This window comes from Protopterus annectens, chromosome 6.part0 (genome assembly GCF_019279795.1).
Source record: "Protopterus annectens isolate FY-2018-M chromosome 6.part0, PAN1.0, whole genome shotgun sequence".
In the NCBI taxonomy this organism is placed as follows: domain Eukaryota; kingdom Metazoa; phylum Chordata; order Ceratodontiformes; family Protopteridae; genus Protopterus; species Protopterus annectens.
This window is the reverse complement of record NC_056737.1, coordinates 873,134,460-873,152,198: the sequence shown is the minus strand read 5'-3', so window position 1 is coordinate 873,152,198 and position 17,739 is coordinate 873,134,460. Positions and strand designations below refer to the sequence as shown.

Sequence of the window (17,739 nt, the reverse complement as noted above, 5' to 3'; positions counted from 1 at the left end):
ATAGGCCTTTGGCTATTCCTCCTGTACTGCACATTGTTGATGACGCTTTCTTGGAATCCAGTTTGGCCCCTGATTCCCTGCCTCCTGCGCCTAGTAAACCAGATACTACAGGGTCCTTGATTCCCATAAATTCCTTCAAAAATCCTATTGCAGATTCAGAGACTATTTCACAGGGGCCCAGAGGCATTAAGGGTTCTACTGCTAAAAATCCTACTCCTTCTGATAGAGACTCCAGGGCGCTGGATAGATGGGGTAAAAGGTTTATACTTCAGCAACCTTGGCAATTAGAGCTTTAAACTGCCAATTTTGTATGTTAAAATATCAGCAACATGTTATTGGACGACTTAAACAGAAAATGATGCTGATTCCTGACTGTGTGGAAAATAACGGCTTACAGGATTTAATGCATTCTGCTGAACAAGTTGGAAAACATACTTTGCAGTGTGGTTTTGATTCTTTAGGGGCCTCTTGCAAGGCTGTTACTGGGTCTGTTCTTAGAAGGCATGCTTGGCTTAAGGAGTAGTCTCTGCCTAATCATGTTAAAGCTAAATTGTTGGATGCTCCTTAAGATCAGGCCCGCCTGTTTGGCAACAAGGCTGAAGAAGTTCTTGAAAAGGTGGAAGATAAAGCTAAATCTATGCAAACTGTTAGTTTTTTTTTTACAAGTTCAGCCTCCTAGATTTAGTTGACACTGGCCTTCTAAGAACTGGTCCTTTCCAGCTCCTTCCACGTATTCTCAAGCCAAACCCAGACACAGCAAAACTCCCAGGTTTCCCCAGGTTTCAGTTCCAGGGGACACACACAACTAAGCATTGGGGGGTCTCCACTTCCAAATCTGGGAATAATAAGACTCCCCCTATGGTAAACTGTCTCAATGACTTCCTTATAAAATTTCCAAGCACTTCTCAACTGACTGCCTCTTTGGGGGGAACGATTGCTCTTCATGCAAAATTGGGAACTCATCACCCAGGGCAAATGGGTTTTAAATATAGTGTCCCAGGGATACAGATTTCACTTCCACACGTTGCCAACACCAAGCAGGTGGCCGGACCTACCCCCAAATCAGTGGGCAGAGACCCAAAAACAAATGCTTTCCCTCTCAAGATTGGGGCTATTCAACTGGTACCAGAAGAGGAAAAGTGACAAGGTTTCTACTAGAGACTTTTCCTGGTACCCAGAAAAGACAATTCATGGCGTCCTATCCTGGACTTGTCTACTCTAAACACCATTCTGGAGATACCAAAATTCAAGATGCTGACTCTTTAATTACTTCCTATGCTAGGCAAAGATGCCTGGTTGGCAACACTAGATCTAAAAGCATACCTGCACATCCCAATCAGGGAATCTTGCAGAAAATACCTACACTTCAAAGCAACGCACTGTCAGTTCTCTGCACTGCCTTTTGGCTTATATACTGCGCCCAGGGTTTTCACAAAGTACCTAGCTCCAGTGATTGCATTTTGCAGGCAAAGAAGTATTCAAATATACCCATATCTGGATGATTGTCTAATTCAGGGAGAAAGCCAGGGCATACTTTTGAATCAACTGGTATTTGTAAAAAGGGTTCTAACTTGTCTGGGGTACACCATAAACGAAAAGAAATCACAACTGGTACCCTGTCAACAAATTACATTCCTGGGAGCAAGCTTGAATACAACTTCCCAGATTGCTTACTTCACGTCAAAAAAGCAACTCATTTGACAACCTTCTTCAAGCAAGTGGCCACAAAAACCCTGCTATCTGCAAGACAAATACTGCAAGTCTTGGGGTTCATGGCCTCCTGCATTCTTCTAATTCCATATGCAAGACAGCATATGAGGAAACTACAGTGGTTTCTAAAAAGCCTATAGAGTCAACATTCTCACAGCCTAGAAACAATGATTCCTATCATACCTTGCCCCTACGCCTAGAGTTCCTTTGGTTGGTAGAGGCCTGCCACCAAAACAAGGGACTGCCTTTCACACTACCCCTGCCGCCCAAACCCTAACAACAGATGCATCGGACTATGCATGGGGGGCTCACCTGGCAGGGAAGTGCATTCAGGGCAAATGGAACCTAAGTCAAATGCACCTGCATATCAATCAAAAAGAAATGTTAGCTTACAGAATGCTCTGACAGCCTTCAAGGACTTTATTCTTCCAGGACAACTAATGGTAGAGACGGACAAGACCATGGTTATGTGGTACATAATCAAGCAGGGGGGGGGGTACTCATTCTTATCTCCTCTGCAGACCAGCCATGGCATTGTGGAACACAGCCTTTGAGCTACCAAGTGCACCTACAAGCTCAATTCCTGCCAGGTAAGTTAAATACACTGGCAGACGGACTAAGCAGAAACCTTATGCACCCACACGAGTGGAAACTGGAACCAAGGATTTTCAGCATGTTGACAAGCGAATGGGGAAGCCCGGATATAGACCTGTTTGCCTCCCCCCAGAACTACCAATTGGACAAATTTTGCACAAGGACTCCCCACAAACAAGCCTGGAAAGTGGATGCTCTGTCCTTCAGCTGGAAAAATCTGTCAGTCTATGCCTCCCCCATCCCCCCCCAGCTGCCTCTGCTCTCCAAAGTACTACTGGAAGTCAAGTGGGACAAGCCAAGGATGATTTTGATTGCTCCAGACTGGCCGCGCCAACACTGGTACCCCCTCCTGCGCAGTGTGTCACGGTTATTTCCATGGCACCTGCCTCAGACTCCTTCACTGCTGTCTCAGCAGGAGAATTAGATTCTGCATCCTCATCATCCAACACTGAACCTTGCAGCCTGGCTAATTAGTTAAATTCTAACTTACCATCCCTCAGCAAACCTGTGATGAATGTCATCTTAGAAGCAAGGAGGCCTAGTACTAGAAAATCTTATGCTGAAAAATGGAAAAGATTCTGTGCTTGAAACCAATCTCAAGGGATGAGCACAGCAGCACTCAATTTACCTCAGATTTTACAGTACTTAACTGAGATGCTTCACAAGGGCCTGTCTTTTTTCCTCCATTAAAATCCACGCCTCAGACATTTCAGCTCATTATAACACAGAACCTCCCCTCTTCTCTCATCCACTGCTCAAGCAGTACCTCAGAGGGGCAAAAAATTTGAGACCACCAAGGAGTCTCCCCCTGTTCAAACCAGCTGCTACTGCAGACTTAAAAATTTCTTTCTTGGAAAACTGCTTTCCTTTTGGCAATCACTTCAGCTAGAAGGGTGTCTGAATTATAGGCACTTATGGCAGTAGAGCCTTTCATCATCTTTCATGCGGACAGGGTATCACTCAGGACCAATCCATCCTTCATGCCCAGGTGGCTCTAAATCAGTCCATTCGTTTGCCAACCTTCTTTCCCAATCCACAGAACAAAGGGGAACGGATTCTGCATTCCTTGAATGTGCACAGGCAACATAGATTCTACTTGGACAGGACTAAACTTCAAAGAAAATCTGAACTGCTGCTGGTAGCATTTGCTGCAGGGGCAGAGGGGGACAGCTATTTCAAAACAAACCATTTCTAAATGGGTATGCCATTGCATTGATTTCTACAAACACCATGGAAAACCTATACCCCAGGGGATCAGACCTCACTCCACCAGGACTGCATCTACTTCTACAGCTTTTCTCAGGGGTGTTCCTACCAAGGACATCCTAGAAGTTGCTACCTGGAGTTCTGTACATACTTTCACCAAGCATTACCATTTGCCAATTTTCTCTAAATCCAGTGCTGGCTTTGCCACTGCAATCTTGCAGGATCTTATAGCTGCTCCTAATGCTATCTAAACTCCTCCTCCCAACCATAGCTTTGGGAATCTACCCAAATGTAATGACTGCAACAGTGAAACACGAAGAACATAGTACAGTTGTGTACCCTTACCATAAATGTAGATGTTAGTGTATTCACTGTTGCAGTCCTGGTTACCCTCCCTCCTTCCCCCTAACTTTGTTTGGCTATACCTCTACTTTCCTTTACTGTGCTTAAAAGCCTTTTTGGTGCATTTGCTTTTTTGTTGGAGGTATACCTTTGTGTTTTTATGTTTAATTGCTCCCCATTAGGGGGGCACCTGACATCTGGGCCAAGCAAAACTGATGCAATGGCTTTGGCTGCATGTTTTATACCCCTGACGACCTTACGTCTTGGAAGAAGTGACAGCATCCGATGCAGGAATCCAAAACTCTGGTGTTCAGGCCAGCTGAGGGCTACCTGAAGGCAGATAACTCGCATGTGATGACTGCAACAGTGAATACACTCTATAACATCTACATTTATGGTAAGTGTACACAACTGTACTTTTTCCATAAGGAGAACGTGGCATTTCAGACCAATTTTTCACCCCTAAGGTGCTTTTTCAACATACATTGTATTGGCCATTCAGCTGTGCATTTATTTTTTTAATTTAATTTATGCTTTGCTAAAGGCCACAGAATGTAGGGAAATTGTGATGCATACAATGTCTATGCATAGGAAGCTTGCATTTTATACTAAGACATAGATCTGGGTTTTTTTCCTCCTTTCCTTTGTACCAAAAAGTAGACAAGTTGTGGTGTCACTTTCTTTTAAGACTGCCATGGAAATAGTCTTGTAGGACAAGTCAGGATGCTTTTCCCAAGGGGCAGCTGCCAGCACTACCATCTTCTTCTGGAAGGTCTCTGTTCATTGCATGATCAAGAAAGTCACTTGGATTTTTAATAACTTCAGGCATTATAGACTGGATTTCCAGTCCAGGTAACGGGCTGAATTTGCTTCTCCTACATTGAAAGGCAAGCTGTTGTCATCCTGCTAGGTTGTGTCCATTGACTCTTAACAGGTAGTCAAAAAAAAAATCTGTTCTTTTGTGAATATTCTGTGAGCAATGAACTTCAAAATGAATAGTATAGTATATGATTTTTACATTTAAATGCTGGTGAGTTGGGTTAAGTTCAGACTTGTTGATTGCAAGTTGATTTGGAAATCTCCCATTCTACAGAGGAAATCAGTAAGTTGTGAGTGAGCTTTTAACTTTTTTTTTTCTATGACCGAGGAATTGTGGCATTGTTATATGTAAACAGAGAGGTGATGTGCTCTGTATGGGCAAACAGGGGGCTTTCCCCATTACAAGAAGACGTTTCAAAGTTTATCTTAGCTGGTTGACACTTCAGTTTGTTTTATTAAGTTGGAGGTTAGACATTTTTTCTTATGGTCTGTAATAGAAGCATAGTAAAGTTGTATGATGGTACTTTCATAATGTTATCTGTTCAGCTGCTACGATAAATACTGCATTTTAAGAGCGCCTCTTACAATCCTTGCTCAATATTTTGTCTTTGTGCGTTTAAGTGGTCTTGAAATAATGGTACAGTGTTACAGTGCTGCTCATATTTTTAGTTCACCCCTCTGTTGGAGAGAGTTGATAATGTCTTAATGTTTAGATACGAAAGGTCATGCTTTTTATCTCCTTTATTTTTCTCAGGCAGTTCTGTTGCCTTTTGTCAAATGAGGCTTGATGGTGGGGGATGGGGGTGATGAAATAGAGGCACATTTGTTGAGGGCATCTTGCTTCGAAAACAAAGATTTTGTGATACTTTACAGTCAAGTTGTCTGGGTAATGTCGGTCCGGGAGGTAACATCTAGACTTGTTTAGGGGATATCAGACAGCTCCTGTAGTATGACATTTTTCTGAAATTTGAATCTCTGGCCATATTTGGTACCCTCACATACATTATACTTTAGGTGCTGTGTAAATTTCCTCTGTTAGAGTTGCAAACTTCTGTTTGAAAACCATAGTTGCAAGAATGTTGTAGTCAAAGATGATGCTTTTTATGTGCTTTGACAGAAAAACGGTTAATCGGGGTAGAAGTAAAATCACTGCTCATCCAAGTATTTAAAATATTTACCAGATTTACCACCAGATGTGTGTTGGTCCCATGTATTACCATTTAGAGTATGTTTGTTTCAATGAATTTTTAACATAGAAAAGTAAAATGGTTTCTAAAACTGAGTAATTTTAACAGGAATTCCATGTGAAATGCTTGCTCTTCCTTGATTGTTCACCATTGGTGATGCCTTAAAATTTGTTTTGAAAGTAGTGATTATAGACAGCATTCAGCATTGTTATAGTGTCACTTTTTTTAACAGGAAAGATTTACACAGGATACCCAACCACATTACATTTACTCTCCACGTGAAATGACACGTTGGGTGAGGGGCATCTTTGAGGCATTGAGGCCACTAGAAAGCTTGCCAGTAGAAGGGTTGATCAGAATATGGGCCCATGAAGCCCTTCGTCTCTTCCAAGACAGGTATGCTCTATTAAAATTTTAAGTGGAGTATTTTATTGCCTTTGTTGACTGGAATAGTCTGACTAGGTAAACACCTTTCTTCAGCAGAGTGCCTGGGAGAAAAGCACCAGGAAAGTGAGTAGGAGTATAATAGTAACTAACATTATAAATATTCTAAAGCAATTCAGTTTACAGTATGTGTCCGCCTTAATATCAGTGTTATGAACTTGGTCATATTTCTTTTTTGAAGAAAAAAGACCCTATTATATAGTTGTAATCCAGTTAGCGTAAATGTACATTGTTCACATTAAAGAGTTGGCTTTGAATTTTGTTTATTATGAGTACTTTTCTTCTGGTCTGATGGAACATTTTCTTTTTATGGCAGTCATTTAGGCTGTAATGTGAATCAATCTCTGTTATTTCCAGCGTATGCCCCTTTAGAAACCAGTGCTAGCCTCCTCCACCAAAGTATGCAGGAGCTTGAGTCTTTTGTTTAACAATTGCTAGCTGGTATTAACCTCCGGATAGTACACAGAAAACATTTTTAAACGGGTCTGTATCACTTAGTTGAAGTTTAATAACTTCAAACACGGAATGTTTGAACCATCCTGTTCGGAGTTATAAAAAAAAAAAAAGACTATGGATGAAAAAACAAAATAAACTGTTGTAAGTAGGGGAGCAAGCCCCCCTGCACCCCCCACACCCCCTTCTACTTAAATACACCAACTCCGAGATCACACCACATGGAACAAAACAGAAACCTCCCCTTATGGAGATTTCAGTTGAAATGCTTGAACTTCAGCAAATTAGAACTTATGATCTCGACTATATGAGGTTCGAGCTTGCAGAAGTTAGACTATCTAATAGGAACCCTTTTTAAACAATTTTATTAAGTTATCACTTAAGACATAGGCAAACACATTAACAGAAAAGAAGACAAACCATGTTAAAATTGACTCTATTTACATACATTCTTCTTCTTTCAGCTTTTTCCCCAGTTAGGGGGTCGCCACAACAGATCACCTGTCCGCTCATGCTCGGTAGTGGAGTTTTAGGGTGCCGAGTTGCCAGCCCGGCACCCAACCTTCCATGTAAGGCACACACACGCACACACTCACGCCTAGGGACAATTTAATGTGTCCAATCCACCTATAGCATACTTCAATTACCTTTTTTTTTTGTTGTTGTTGTAATTATCATCACTCCAGCATTGCATAAACTGCTGAATTTCTGCCTTCTCTTAAACCTCACTACTCCTGAACATTATTCTGCATGTATTCCCATAGTTTCCATCTATTTCTTTGTAACTGGCTCCTTCTCTTTTCTAAAGATCCATATTCTATTTCTTTGATCTCTCGTATAATATTCAATACTTCAAATATAGTTGGTTTGGACTTTGATTTCCATTTTCTAGTAATTGCTTTTTTGGCAGGCAACATAATTAAATTTAAGGACTTACTGTGTTTGGGCAATTCAGATCCTGTGTCCCAGCTCAGAAGAATCATTTCCTTTGTTAAAACCCATTTGCTCAGCCAGTATTTCTGACACACTACTGTAATTAATTTTAATGTGTGCCAACTCATTGTACTCCCAAAGCATATGTTCCTATTTACATCTTTCTTCCCCATCACACCTGCAACATTTGCCATCTGCCTGTGGAAAAATTCTTTGAAGTCTGCTGGGAGTATAAAATATCTGCAGACCCAAAACCAAGTAAAAATCCAAAATCATCTTGACTTTCATACCTGGGAACCAGATGCATGTTCTCCCATTGCATCCTTGTGAATTAATTATCCAGTTTCTATTCTAAATCTTTTGTAACGTCTTCTGATTCGTATAGCTATTGCACAGTATTTTCTATGCTCTACTAATTATCCCCTGTTTAACAGCAGCTTCTATTCTAGGCACAACTAAAAATTTTACCAGAGCATATTTTTCATTTAATATTGCCCCATGCTTTCCTATTTGCCTATACTCATCAGATGTTCATCGTGTTTTACTGTTGCAATCATTACTATTGGGTTATCCTGCTGGCAGGCTACCCGCAGGAGGCCTGAATTCCAAAGTCTAAGTCCAGCGTCGGTTGCTGTCGCCTCCTCCCTGACGTCAGTGCGCCAGGGGGTATAAAAGATGCAGCCGACGCCATTTTCTTCAGTCTTTCTTGCCGCGTGGTGCCCAAAGCAAAAGCAGTTTGCAAGTACTGGTCAGCCGACACCTGAGATTTTCAAGTTCGAATTTCAGATCCGAAGTCTTCATTAAAAGCTAAGTACCCCATTGGGGAAACTTTTTTCTTGCTCCAGACCGATGTCAGAAAAAGTTAATAATTGTATTTCTTGTGGGAAGCAAATACCTCATAAGGATTTTCATTCTTACTGCATTCCTTGCCTAGCCCCTGACCACGACGTTGCTATTTGTCGATTTTGTGCTAGATTTAACCAACGCACTATTAAGCGTCGGTATGATTTTGCATTTCATTACTTTGGCAGAAGATTTAATTATATAATGCCGTTGGAACAGCCGACTACTGGAGTTAACAAAAAATGCAAAGAAAAAGAGGACAGGCATCCGTGGTCCAAAACCGACTACGATGCTTCCTCTAGGCCAGTCGCCGGTTCTCAGTGAGGCGCAGAATCTAAGAAAAGGCTCAGAGACTTCCTTTTACTGCCTCAGCACAGACCCCTGGCTATTCCACCTGTGCTGGACATTGTAGATGATGTATTTTCAGAGTCCAGTCTGGCTCCTGACTTTTTACCTCCAGCTCCTGTTAAGCCAGACAGATACTACAGGGTTCCAGACTCCCACAAATTTCTTTTTAAAAACCCTGTTGCTGACCCAGAAACTATCTCTCAGGGTCCCAAGGGGGTCAAGGCTTCCACTGCAAAAAACCCTACCCCCTCTGACAGAGATTCCAGGGCACTGGACAGATGGGGAAAAAAGATTTACACTTCTGCTACCTTGGCTATAAGGGCTTTAAATTGTCAGTTTCACATGCTTAAATATCAGCAATACATTGTCACTGCTTAAACAGTTTCACATGCTTAAATATCAGCAATACATTGTCACTGCTTAAACAAAAAATGTTGACTAATTCTGAATGTGCAGAAACTAAAGAAATGCAGGATTTATTGCATGCAGCTGAACAAGTTGGAAAGCATACTTTACAATGTGATTTTGATTCTTTGGCGGCCTCCTGCAGAGCCGCTATTACAGGTTCTGTCATTAGGAGGCATGCTTGGTTAAAGGAACAGAATCTGCCTAATCATGTTGAAGCAAAATTATTAGATGCTCCACTATAGCATGATACCTTGTTTGGTGTTAAAGCAGAAGAGGTGTTGAAGAAAATGGAGGACCAAGCCAAATATATGCAAACAGTCAAGGATTTCTTACAGGTACAGCCTCCAAGATTTAGCAGACACTGGCCTACAAAGAATTGGTCCTTTCCAGTGTCAGACAGGCCACAAAGAGGCAGATACAGACGCCGTAGAGGCAGATCCCAGCCCCAAGGCTCATACAGGTCTAAACAATGGGGTGCTCCTACCGCCAAAAGCAGAGAAGACAAATCACAGCCGTACAGAAAGCAGTCCCAATGACTTCCCCCTGCCAGCCCCAAGCACTTATCTTCTGGCAGCTTCTTTAGGGGGGAAAACTAGCACTTTTTTCCTCAAAACTGGCACCTAATTACCCAGGACAAATGGGTCTTGAACATAGTGTCACAAGGTTACAGGTTCTACTTTCTCACCCTGCCAAGGGCAAATGGTATGCTAGACTTGCCAAAAAATCAATGGGCAGAGGCACAAAAACAAGTTTCATCCCTCATGGACATGAGGGCCATTCAGCAAGTACCACAGCAAGAGCAGGGACAAGGATTTTACTCAAGACTTTTCTTGGCGCCCAGAAAGGACAAAGCCTGGAGGCCAATACTGGACCTATCTGTTCTAATCACGTACCTGGATATTCCAAAATTCAAAATGTTGACTCTGCAGCAGCTTCTGCCCATGCTGGGCAAGAATGCTTGGCTTGTAACTTTAGACCTAAAAGAGACCTACCTGCATGTTCCAGTCAGACAGTCATGCAGAAGATACCTCAGATTCATAGCTGGCTCAATTAACTACTGATTCTCTGCACTGCCCTTTGGCTTATCTACGGCGCCCAGGGTCTTCACAAAATGCCTGGCACCAGTAATTACATTTTGCAGACAAAGAGGAATACAAATATATCCTTACTTGAACGACTGCCTTATTCAAGCAGAGAACAAGGACAATACTACTACAGCATCTGGCATTTGTAAAAAGATTATTGACATGCCTAGGGTACACAGTAAACGAAAAGAAATCAAAACTTGTACCCTCTCAAGAGAGAATATTCCTGGGTGCAAGCTTAAATACAACTGCCCAGATGGCTTATCTCACGCCAGACAAAGGCAACTATTTCAAAAAGTTGGCAACAAACACCCAGTTAACTGCAAGACAAATTCTGCAGGCTTTGGGCTTCATGGCATCCTGCATTCTACTAATTCCATATGCAAGACTGCATGTGAGGAAGCTACAATGGTATCTAAAAAGTGTTTGGACTCAACATTGCCACAGCCTGGAAACAATAATTACACTCATTCCCTGCCTGCAACAGGAGTTTCGATGTTGGGCAAAGGCCTGTCACCACAACAAGGGGCAGCCATTCACCATACCCCCCAGCCAGGCAGACCTTGACAACAGATGCATTGGATTATGCCTGTGGGGGCCCACATGGCAGGAAGATGTATTCAGGGCTCATGGTCCGCAATACAAATGCATCTACATATCAGTCCAAAAGAGATGCTAGCTGTTCAAAATGCCCTGACAGCCTTCAAGGACCTACTTCATCCAGGACAACTACTGATGAGGACGGACAATACTACAGTCATGTGGTACATAAACAAGCAGGGAGGTACACATTCTTACCCCCTTTGCAGACTAGCCATGACTTTGTGGGACATAGCATTGACTTACCAGGTACATCTGCAAGCACAATTCCTGCCAGGAAGGATAAATACTCTGGCAGACGAACTAAGCAGAAACCTCATGGATCCCCACGAGTGGAAATTGAATCCACAAGTCTTCAACATGATAACAAGGAATTGGGGATGCCCGGACATAGATCTTTTTGCCTCCCCTCACAACTGCCATCTACAGAGATTCTGCACAAGGACTTATCAGAAGCAAGCATGGAAAGTGGATGCTCTATCTTTCAGCTGGAAAAACATAACCGTATATGCCTTTCCCCCCTCTGCCTCTCTTCCCCAAAGTACTCCTAAAGGTCAGACAAGAGAAACCAAAAATGATACTGATTGCCCCAGACTTGCCCCGTCAGCATTGGTACCCAATCCTAAGGAACTTGACTCATTGCCCAGCATGGACATTACCTTAAATTCCTCACTTACTGACCCAACAAAACAATCAGATCCTGCACAGCCAACTCAGGACATTAAATCTGGCAGCATGGCGGATAATGTAGCTTTTCAAAACGCACCTCTCTCTAAGGTGGTGATGGATGTTATCTTGGAGGCCAGGAGGCCCAGTACCAGAAAATCTTATGCAGAATAATGGAAGAGGTTCTGTGCTTGGAACCAGGCACAAGGAATTAACATGATTGTTCCAAATATCCCTCAGGTTTTGCAATACTTAACTGAGATGCTGGACAAAGGCCTATCCTTTTCATCAATTAAGATTCATGCCTCTGCCATCTCAGCTCATTGCAATACAGAGCCACCTATTTTTTCTCATCCTTTATTAAGGCAGTACCTCAGAGGAGCCAAAAACTTACGCCCTCCAAGGAGATCACCAATACCTGCATGGGACCTCAATTATGTCTTGGAAAAACTCACTCTGCCTCCTTTTGAGCCAGCCGCTACAGCTGTTATAAAATTTTTATCATGGAAAACAGCTCTGCTCCTAGCAATAACCTCTGCAAGGCGAGTCTCAGAGCTACAGGCACTCATGGCTGTGGAACCTTTTATCATTTTCCATCCAGATAGGTTTTCTCTAAGGACAAACCTCACATTTCTGCCTAAGGTAGTGTCCAGTGTGGCCCTCGACCAAACTATTCATTTGCCTACTTTTTATCCAAACCCACAGAATAAGCGTGAGAAACTTCTGCATTCTTTGGACATACACAGACAACTGCGCTTCTACTTGGACAGAACCAAAGCTTTCAGTAAGACTGAGCAATTACTGATGGCATATGCTGCAGGATCACAAGGAAAGGCTATCTGAAAGTAAACTGTTTCCAAATGGATAGGTCACTTCATTCGATTATGCTATTCTCAACATGGCAAGTCAGTGCCTAAGGGCAGTAGGCCTCATTCAACCAGAGCAATAGCCACTTCAGCAGACTTCCTCAGATGAGTGCCAACCAAAGACATTTTAGAGGCTGCAACCTGGAGTTCAGTGCACACATTTACAAAGCACTACCACCTACCACTGTACTCCAAATCCAGGGCAGGCTTTGCCACTGCAGTCCTGCAGGGCCTCATAGCCGCTCCTAATTCCATTTAGTTCCAGCCTCCCAACGTTAGCTTTAGGATTCAACCCAATAGTAATGACTGCAACAGTGAAATACTATGAACATAGTACAGTTGTGTACCTACCATAAATGTAGATGTTAGAGTGTATTCACTGTTGCAGTCCAGGTTACCCACACGCCATCCCCCTTATCTTTGCTGGACCTTATCTGTACTTCTCTATTCTATACAACCTCTGTGGTGTATTTGATTGTAGATGAAGGAAACTTATTACTTGGTGCATGCATGCTTTATAGACATATTTTTAGCCTACCCTTTTGGGGGCACGTGACATCTGGGGCAAAAAAACCTGAAGAAAATGGCGTCTGCTGCATCTTTTATACCCGTGGCGCACTGACGTCGGGGAGGAGGCGACAGCAACCGACACCGGACCTAGATAGCCCAATAGTAATGACTGCAACAGTGAATACACTCAAACATCTACATTTATGGTAAGTACACAACTGTACTTTTCTGATAACAGGGCAGTCTCTACTGTGTAGTCCAAATGTCTTCTTGGCCTTTTCCTACTCTATTACCCTTCTCTCTCTAGTTATTTGCTGTCAGTACCTCTGTTCCTTGCCTTCCTTGCCAGTTTTCTCTAGTAAATTCGACTATTCTTGCCTATTCCCTGTACCCCTAATTGTAGTCATCTGTATTGGCAAAGTCTCCTTTCTCCATTCGTCTTAAAAAATGCTTTCTGCTGCTTTATGAATAAACATTCCATATGGCTGTCAGTCTTAAGGATCTTCATCTAAAACCTCACTCTCTCTCCTCATTTCTTGAATTTCCCCCATTTTGTCATCATCCCTTTGTAGGTTCGTAGGGGTTACTAGACTAGCAGCCCTTAAGCTCTTACAAGCCTGGCCATGTTAATTCTGAGTTGCCCCAGTGTTCTTCGTGTTTCACTGTTGCAGTCATCAAACTTGGGGTTATCCTGCCAGGGGTAGTCCTCAGTCGACCTGAATGCCAGAGGCTTAGTATTTCTGCGTCAGTTGCTGTCACTCCAGGACTGACATCAGGTCATCAGTGGTATAAATTCAGGCAGCCGACACCATTACATCAGTCTTCCTTGCCGAGGAGCCCGAAGCAGAAGCAGTTTGCATGAGTGCCGGTTGGACACTACCTGAGTTTGTTTCCGAATTGAAGTTGAAGTCTTATAAATCTAAGTAACCCGTTGGGGATCCTTTTTCTTCCTCCAACCAATGTCAGAAAAAGTTAACAATTATCTTGCCTGTGGAAAGCAAATACCACAACGAGACTTCCATTCTTACTGCATCACCTATTTAGGCCCAGATCATGATGTCTCTCGCTGTCGCTTTTGTGCTTTGTTCAACTCCAGAACTATACATCGTTGGGCCCTTACTGTAGCTAGATGTTTTCACTCTGTCCTCGTATTCCAATATGACTTCAGTAAGCCATCCGACTACCTATCTTCCAAAAAAACATAAGGATGAAGACAGAGACAGACCGCACAGGTCCAAAACTGTCGACAACGCTTCTGTTAAACTAGTAGTCAGTTCTTCGGTCCTCAGTGAGGCACTTTCGCAGCCCCTGATGCCCTCTTCTGTGGATTCGCAGGCCACTACAGAGACCCGTTCAGAGTCCGGTATGCCACGAGACTCTTCGACCAAGGATCTTGCAGATGTCTCTACTTTAGATAGGTCCGTAGCTGCTGAGCAGGCACCGGCTTCAGAGGAAGTTCTTCACAATACCTATACTAGACACAAACTGACTTCTTTCGCGTCTTCAGTTCTTTCTAAAACTACCGAGTTTCTAAGATCCAGGGTATGAACTACAGCTAAAAGAAAACGGCAACCTAAGCTCAGACACCTGCTTCCATGCTTCAATCTGAAATGCTTAATATGTAGGAAGACCTTATTATACTTATTAGGGGAAGCCTAGCTACCGCTTCCAAAAGAGAGACTTGTCCCCACTAGTTTTATCTGAACAAGAGTCCGATGACTCTGAGGTTTCTGAATATGAAGACATGCAACCCCTCTCTGGTTATGAGGGTTCTGATGCAGAGGAATCCATTCCTTCTTCCTTTCCTGAGGATTTTTCATTTGGTGAACCCCTACATACTTTAAGGGAGCATTTCCAATGGGAATGTCAGGAGTATCCTCAGTCAAAAGAGACTCTGGGAATTCTTAGATTTATCACAGCACAGACCTTTAGCCATTCCTCCTGTCTTGGATGTTGTGGATGATGTTTTTATGGAATCCAGTTTAACTCCTGATACCCTTCCTCCTGCTCCCAGGAAACCTGACCGGTACTACAGAGTCCCCGACTCTCTCAAATTCCTTTTCAAAAATCCTACTGCTTACCCAGAGGTAATCTCCCAAGGACTTAAAGGAATTAAAACAACTTCAGCTAACAATCCCACCCCCTCAGACAGGGATTCCCGAGCTTTAGACAGAGTAAAAAAGTATACACCTCTGCCACTTTTGCTATTAGAGCACTAAATTCAGTTCCACATGCTGAAATATTAGCAGCATATCATGGAACTCCTCAAACAAATATCTTCCTTTCCTGCTTGTGTACAAAATAATTACAAGAGCTTATGGATTCTGCAAGCCAAGTTACTAAGCACACCTTGCAGTGTGGCTTTGATGCCCTAGAAGCATCTTGCAGGGCAGCAGTCACTGTTTCTGTCCTTAGAAGGCATGCTTGACTTAAGGAACAGACCTTGCCAGACCATGTCCAATCAAAATTATTGAACGCACCATTGAACAAAGACTATTTGTTTGGCACCAAGGCAGAAGAGGTCTTAAAGATAGAAAAAGCTAAATCTATGCAGACAGACTTTTTACAGGTCCAGCCTCCAAGGTTCAGTAGGCATACCCCCTCCAAGTACTGGTCCTTTCCGGTGCCCTCCATGCCAGCTCAGCCCAGATCCAGGGGAAGCAAACCCCCCCACCGACAGCAGTCCCAAGAAATGTGGCATCTAAGCAATGGAGTTCCTCCTCTCCAATAGCAGGGAGTGCTAAGCTCCACCCCCTTATGGTAAGAACTCACAATGACTTTACACCTCCACCCCTTACCTCTGCTCACCTGCTTGTGCCCCTAGGAGGAAAACTCTCCTACTATGCAAACAACTGGGCCTCTATTACCAACTACCGATGGGTCCTCATTCTAGTGTCCCAGGGATATAAATTTTATTTCCACACACTGCCAACCCCAAAAGGGTTCCCAGATCTTCCTCCGAACCAGTGGGCAGAGGCCAAAAAGCAAGCCCTTTCCCTGCTGTCCATGAGGGGCAATACGGCATGTTCCTGCAGAACAGATAGACCAAGGTGTCTATTCCAGATTTCCTGGTACCCAGAAAAGGGGGCACCTGGTGCCCAATCCTCGATCTATCCATTCTAAACACCTTTCTGGTGATAGCAAAATTCAAAATGCTCACCCTCCAGCATCTTCCTTCTTATGCTTTCCAAAGATGCTTGGTTAGCCAGCCCCGACCTAAGAGGCCTACCTACACATCCCAATCAGGAAATATGTTTCGGGGCAGGATCTATGCACTTTCAGTTCTCTCCACTTCCCTTTGGTTTATCCACTGCTCTCAGAGTTTTCACAAAATGCCTGGCTGCAGCCTTGCTTTTTGCAGACAATGAAATAGTCAGATTTACCCCTGCTTAGATGATTGCCTGATTCAAGCAGACAGGAAAAGCTGTTACAGCACCTGACCTTTGTAAAGGACCTACTGACCTCCCTGGGGTATACTGTCAACGAAAAGAAATCAAAACTAGTCCCCACACAAAAAATTGTATTCCTGGGTGCAAGCCAGGACACAGCATCCCAGATGGCATTCCTTACTCCAGAAAACAAGCCTACCTGACAGGTTACTTCCTTCAACTATCCACCAGAACCCAGTTATCTGCAAGGAAAATCCTGCAAGCTCTAGGGTTCATGGCCTCCTGCATATTCTACTCATTCCATATGCCAGACTGCATATGAGGAAATTACAGTGGTACCTAAAAAGCCTATGATTTCAGCACTCTCAAGACCTGGAAACTGTCATACCTGTGGTACCCTGTCTAAGGAAAGATTTATTTTGGTGGGCAGCAGCATGCAACCACAACAAGGGACTCCCCTTCTCACAACCCCACGCCTCTCACAGGCTAGACAGAGGTCCAGGGAAGTAGATAGTTTGGGAAGAAATAGCCAGGGAATTGTTATGGCTAAGCTTGTATAGGCCCTAGGGCTGATAGCCTAGTACCAACCTATGAACCCTCACCACAGACGCATCAGACTGTGCCTGGGGTGCACACCATGATGGCAGGTGCATTCAGGTCCATTGGAGCCCAAATCAAATACATCTGCACATCAACCAAAGAGAGATGATAGCTGTTCAGCACGCCCTGACAGCTTTCAGACCCCCCTACTCTTCCCGGGGCCTCTGTTGATCAAAATAGACAATACCACAGTGATGTGGTTTATCAATAAGCAGGGAGGGACTTGCTCTTATCCTCTCTGCAGGCTCGCCATGACCCTTTGGCACACTGCCTCAGCCATGCAAATACACCTGCTAGCACAATTCCTACCAGGCTCCCTAAACTGTCTGACAGACAACTTAACTAGAAACCCGCTAGACAGACATGAGTGGCAGCTATACCACAGAACCTTCACTCTTGTAACCCAGAAGTGGGCCACCCCGAAGGTGGACCTCTTTGCCTCCTCCTCCAATCATTAGCTCAGCAAATTCTGCACCAGGGAACCTCACAGCAAGGCCTGGAAAGTGGATGCTCTATTCTTCCAATGGGTAAACCTCTCAATCTATGCATTTCCCCCCTACCACTCATTTCAAGGATGCTGCTCAAAATAAGGGAGGAAAAACTAGGGCAATCTTGATTGCCCCAGACTGGCCACGCCAGCACTGGTACCTACTGCTGCGCAGCCCGTCACCCCTGCCACCGTGCCATCTACCTCGGATCCCAACTCTCCTGACCCAGAAGAATGGAGAAATCATGC

At 43.6% G+C, this 17,739-nt stretch overlaps 1 protein-coding gene across 1 annotated transcript in view; it reads left to right on the top strand.

Moving 5' to 3' along the window:
- DYNC1H1 (dynein cytoplasmic 1 heavy chain 1) overlaps positions 1–17,739 on the top strand; it is a 3,754,902-nt gene that overhangs the window by 2,117,244 nt on the left and 1,619,919 nt on the right. The window contains exon 54 of the mRNA XM_044073590.1: positions 6,091–6,254. Within this exon, the coding sequence (XP_043929525.1) occupies positions 6,091–6,254 (164 nt within the window). The remainder of the gene's footprint in view (positions 1–6,090; positions 6,255–17,739) is intronic.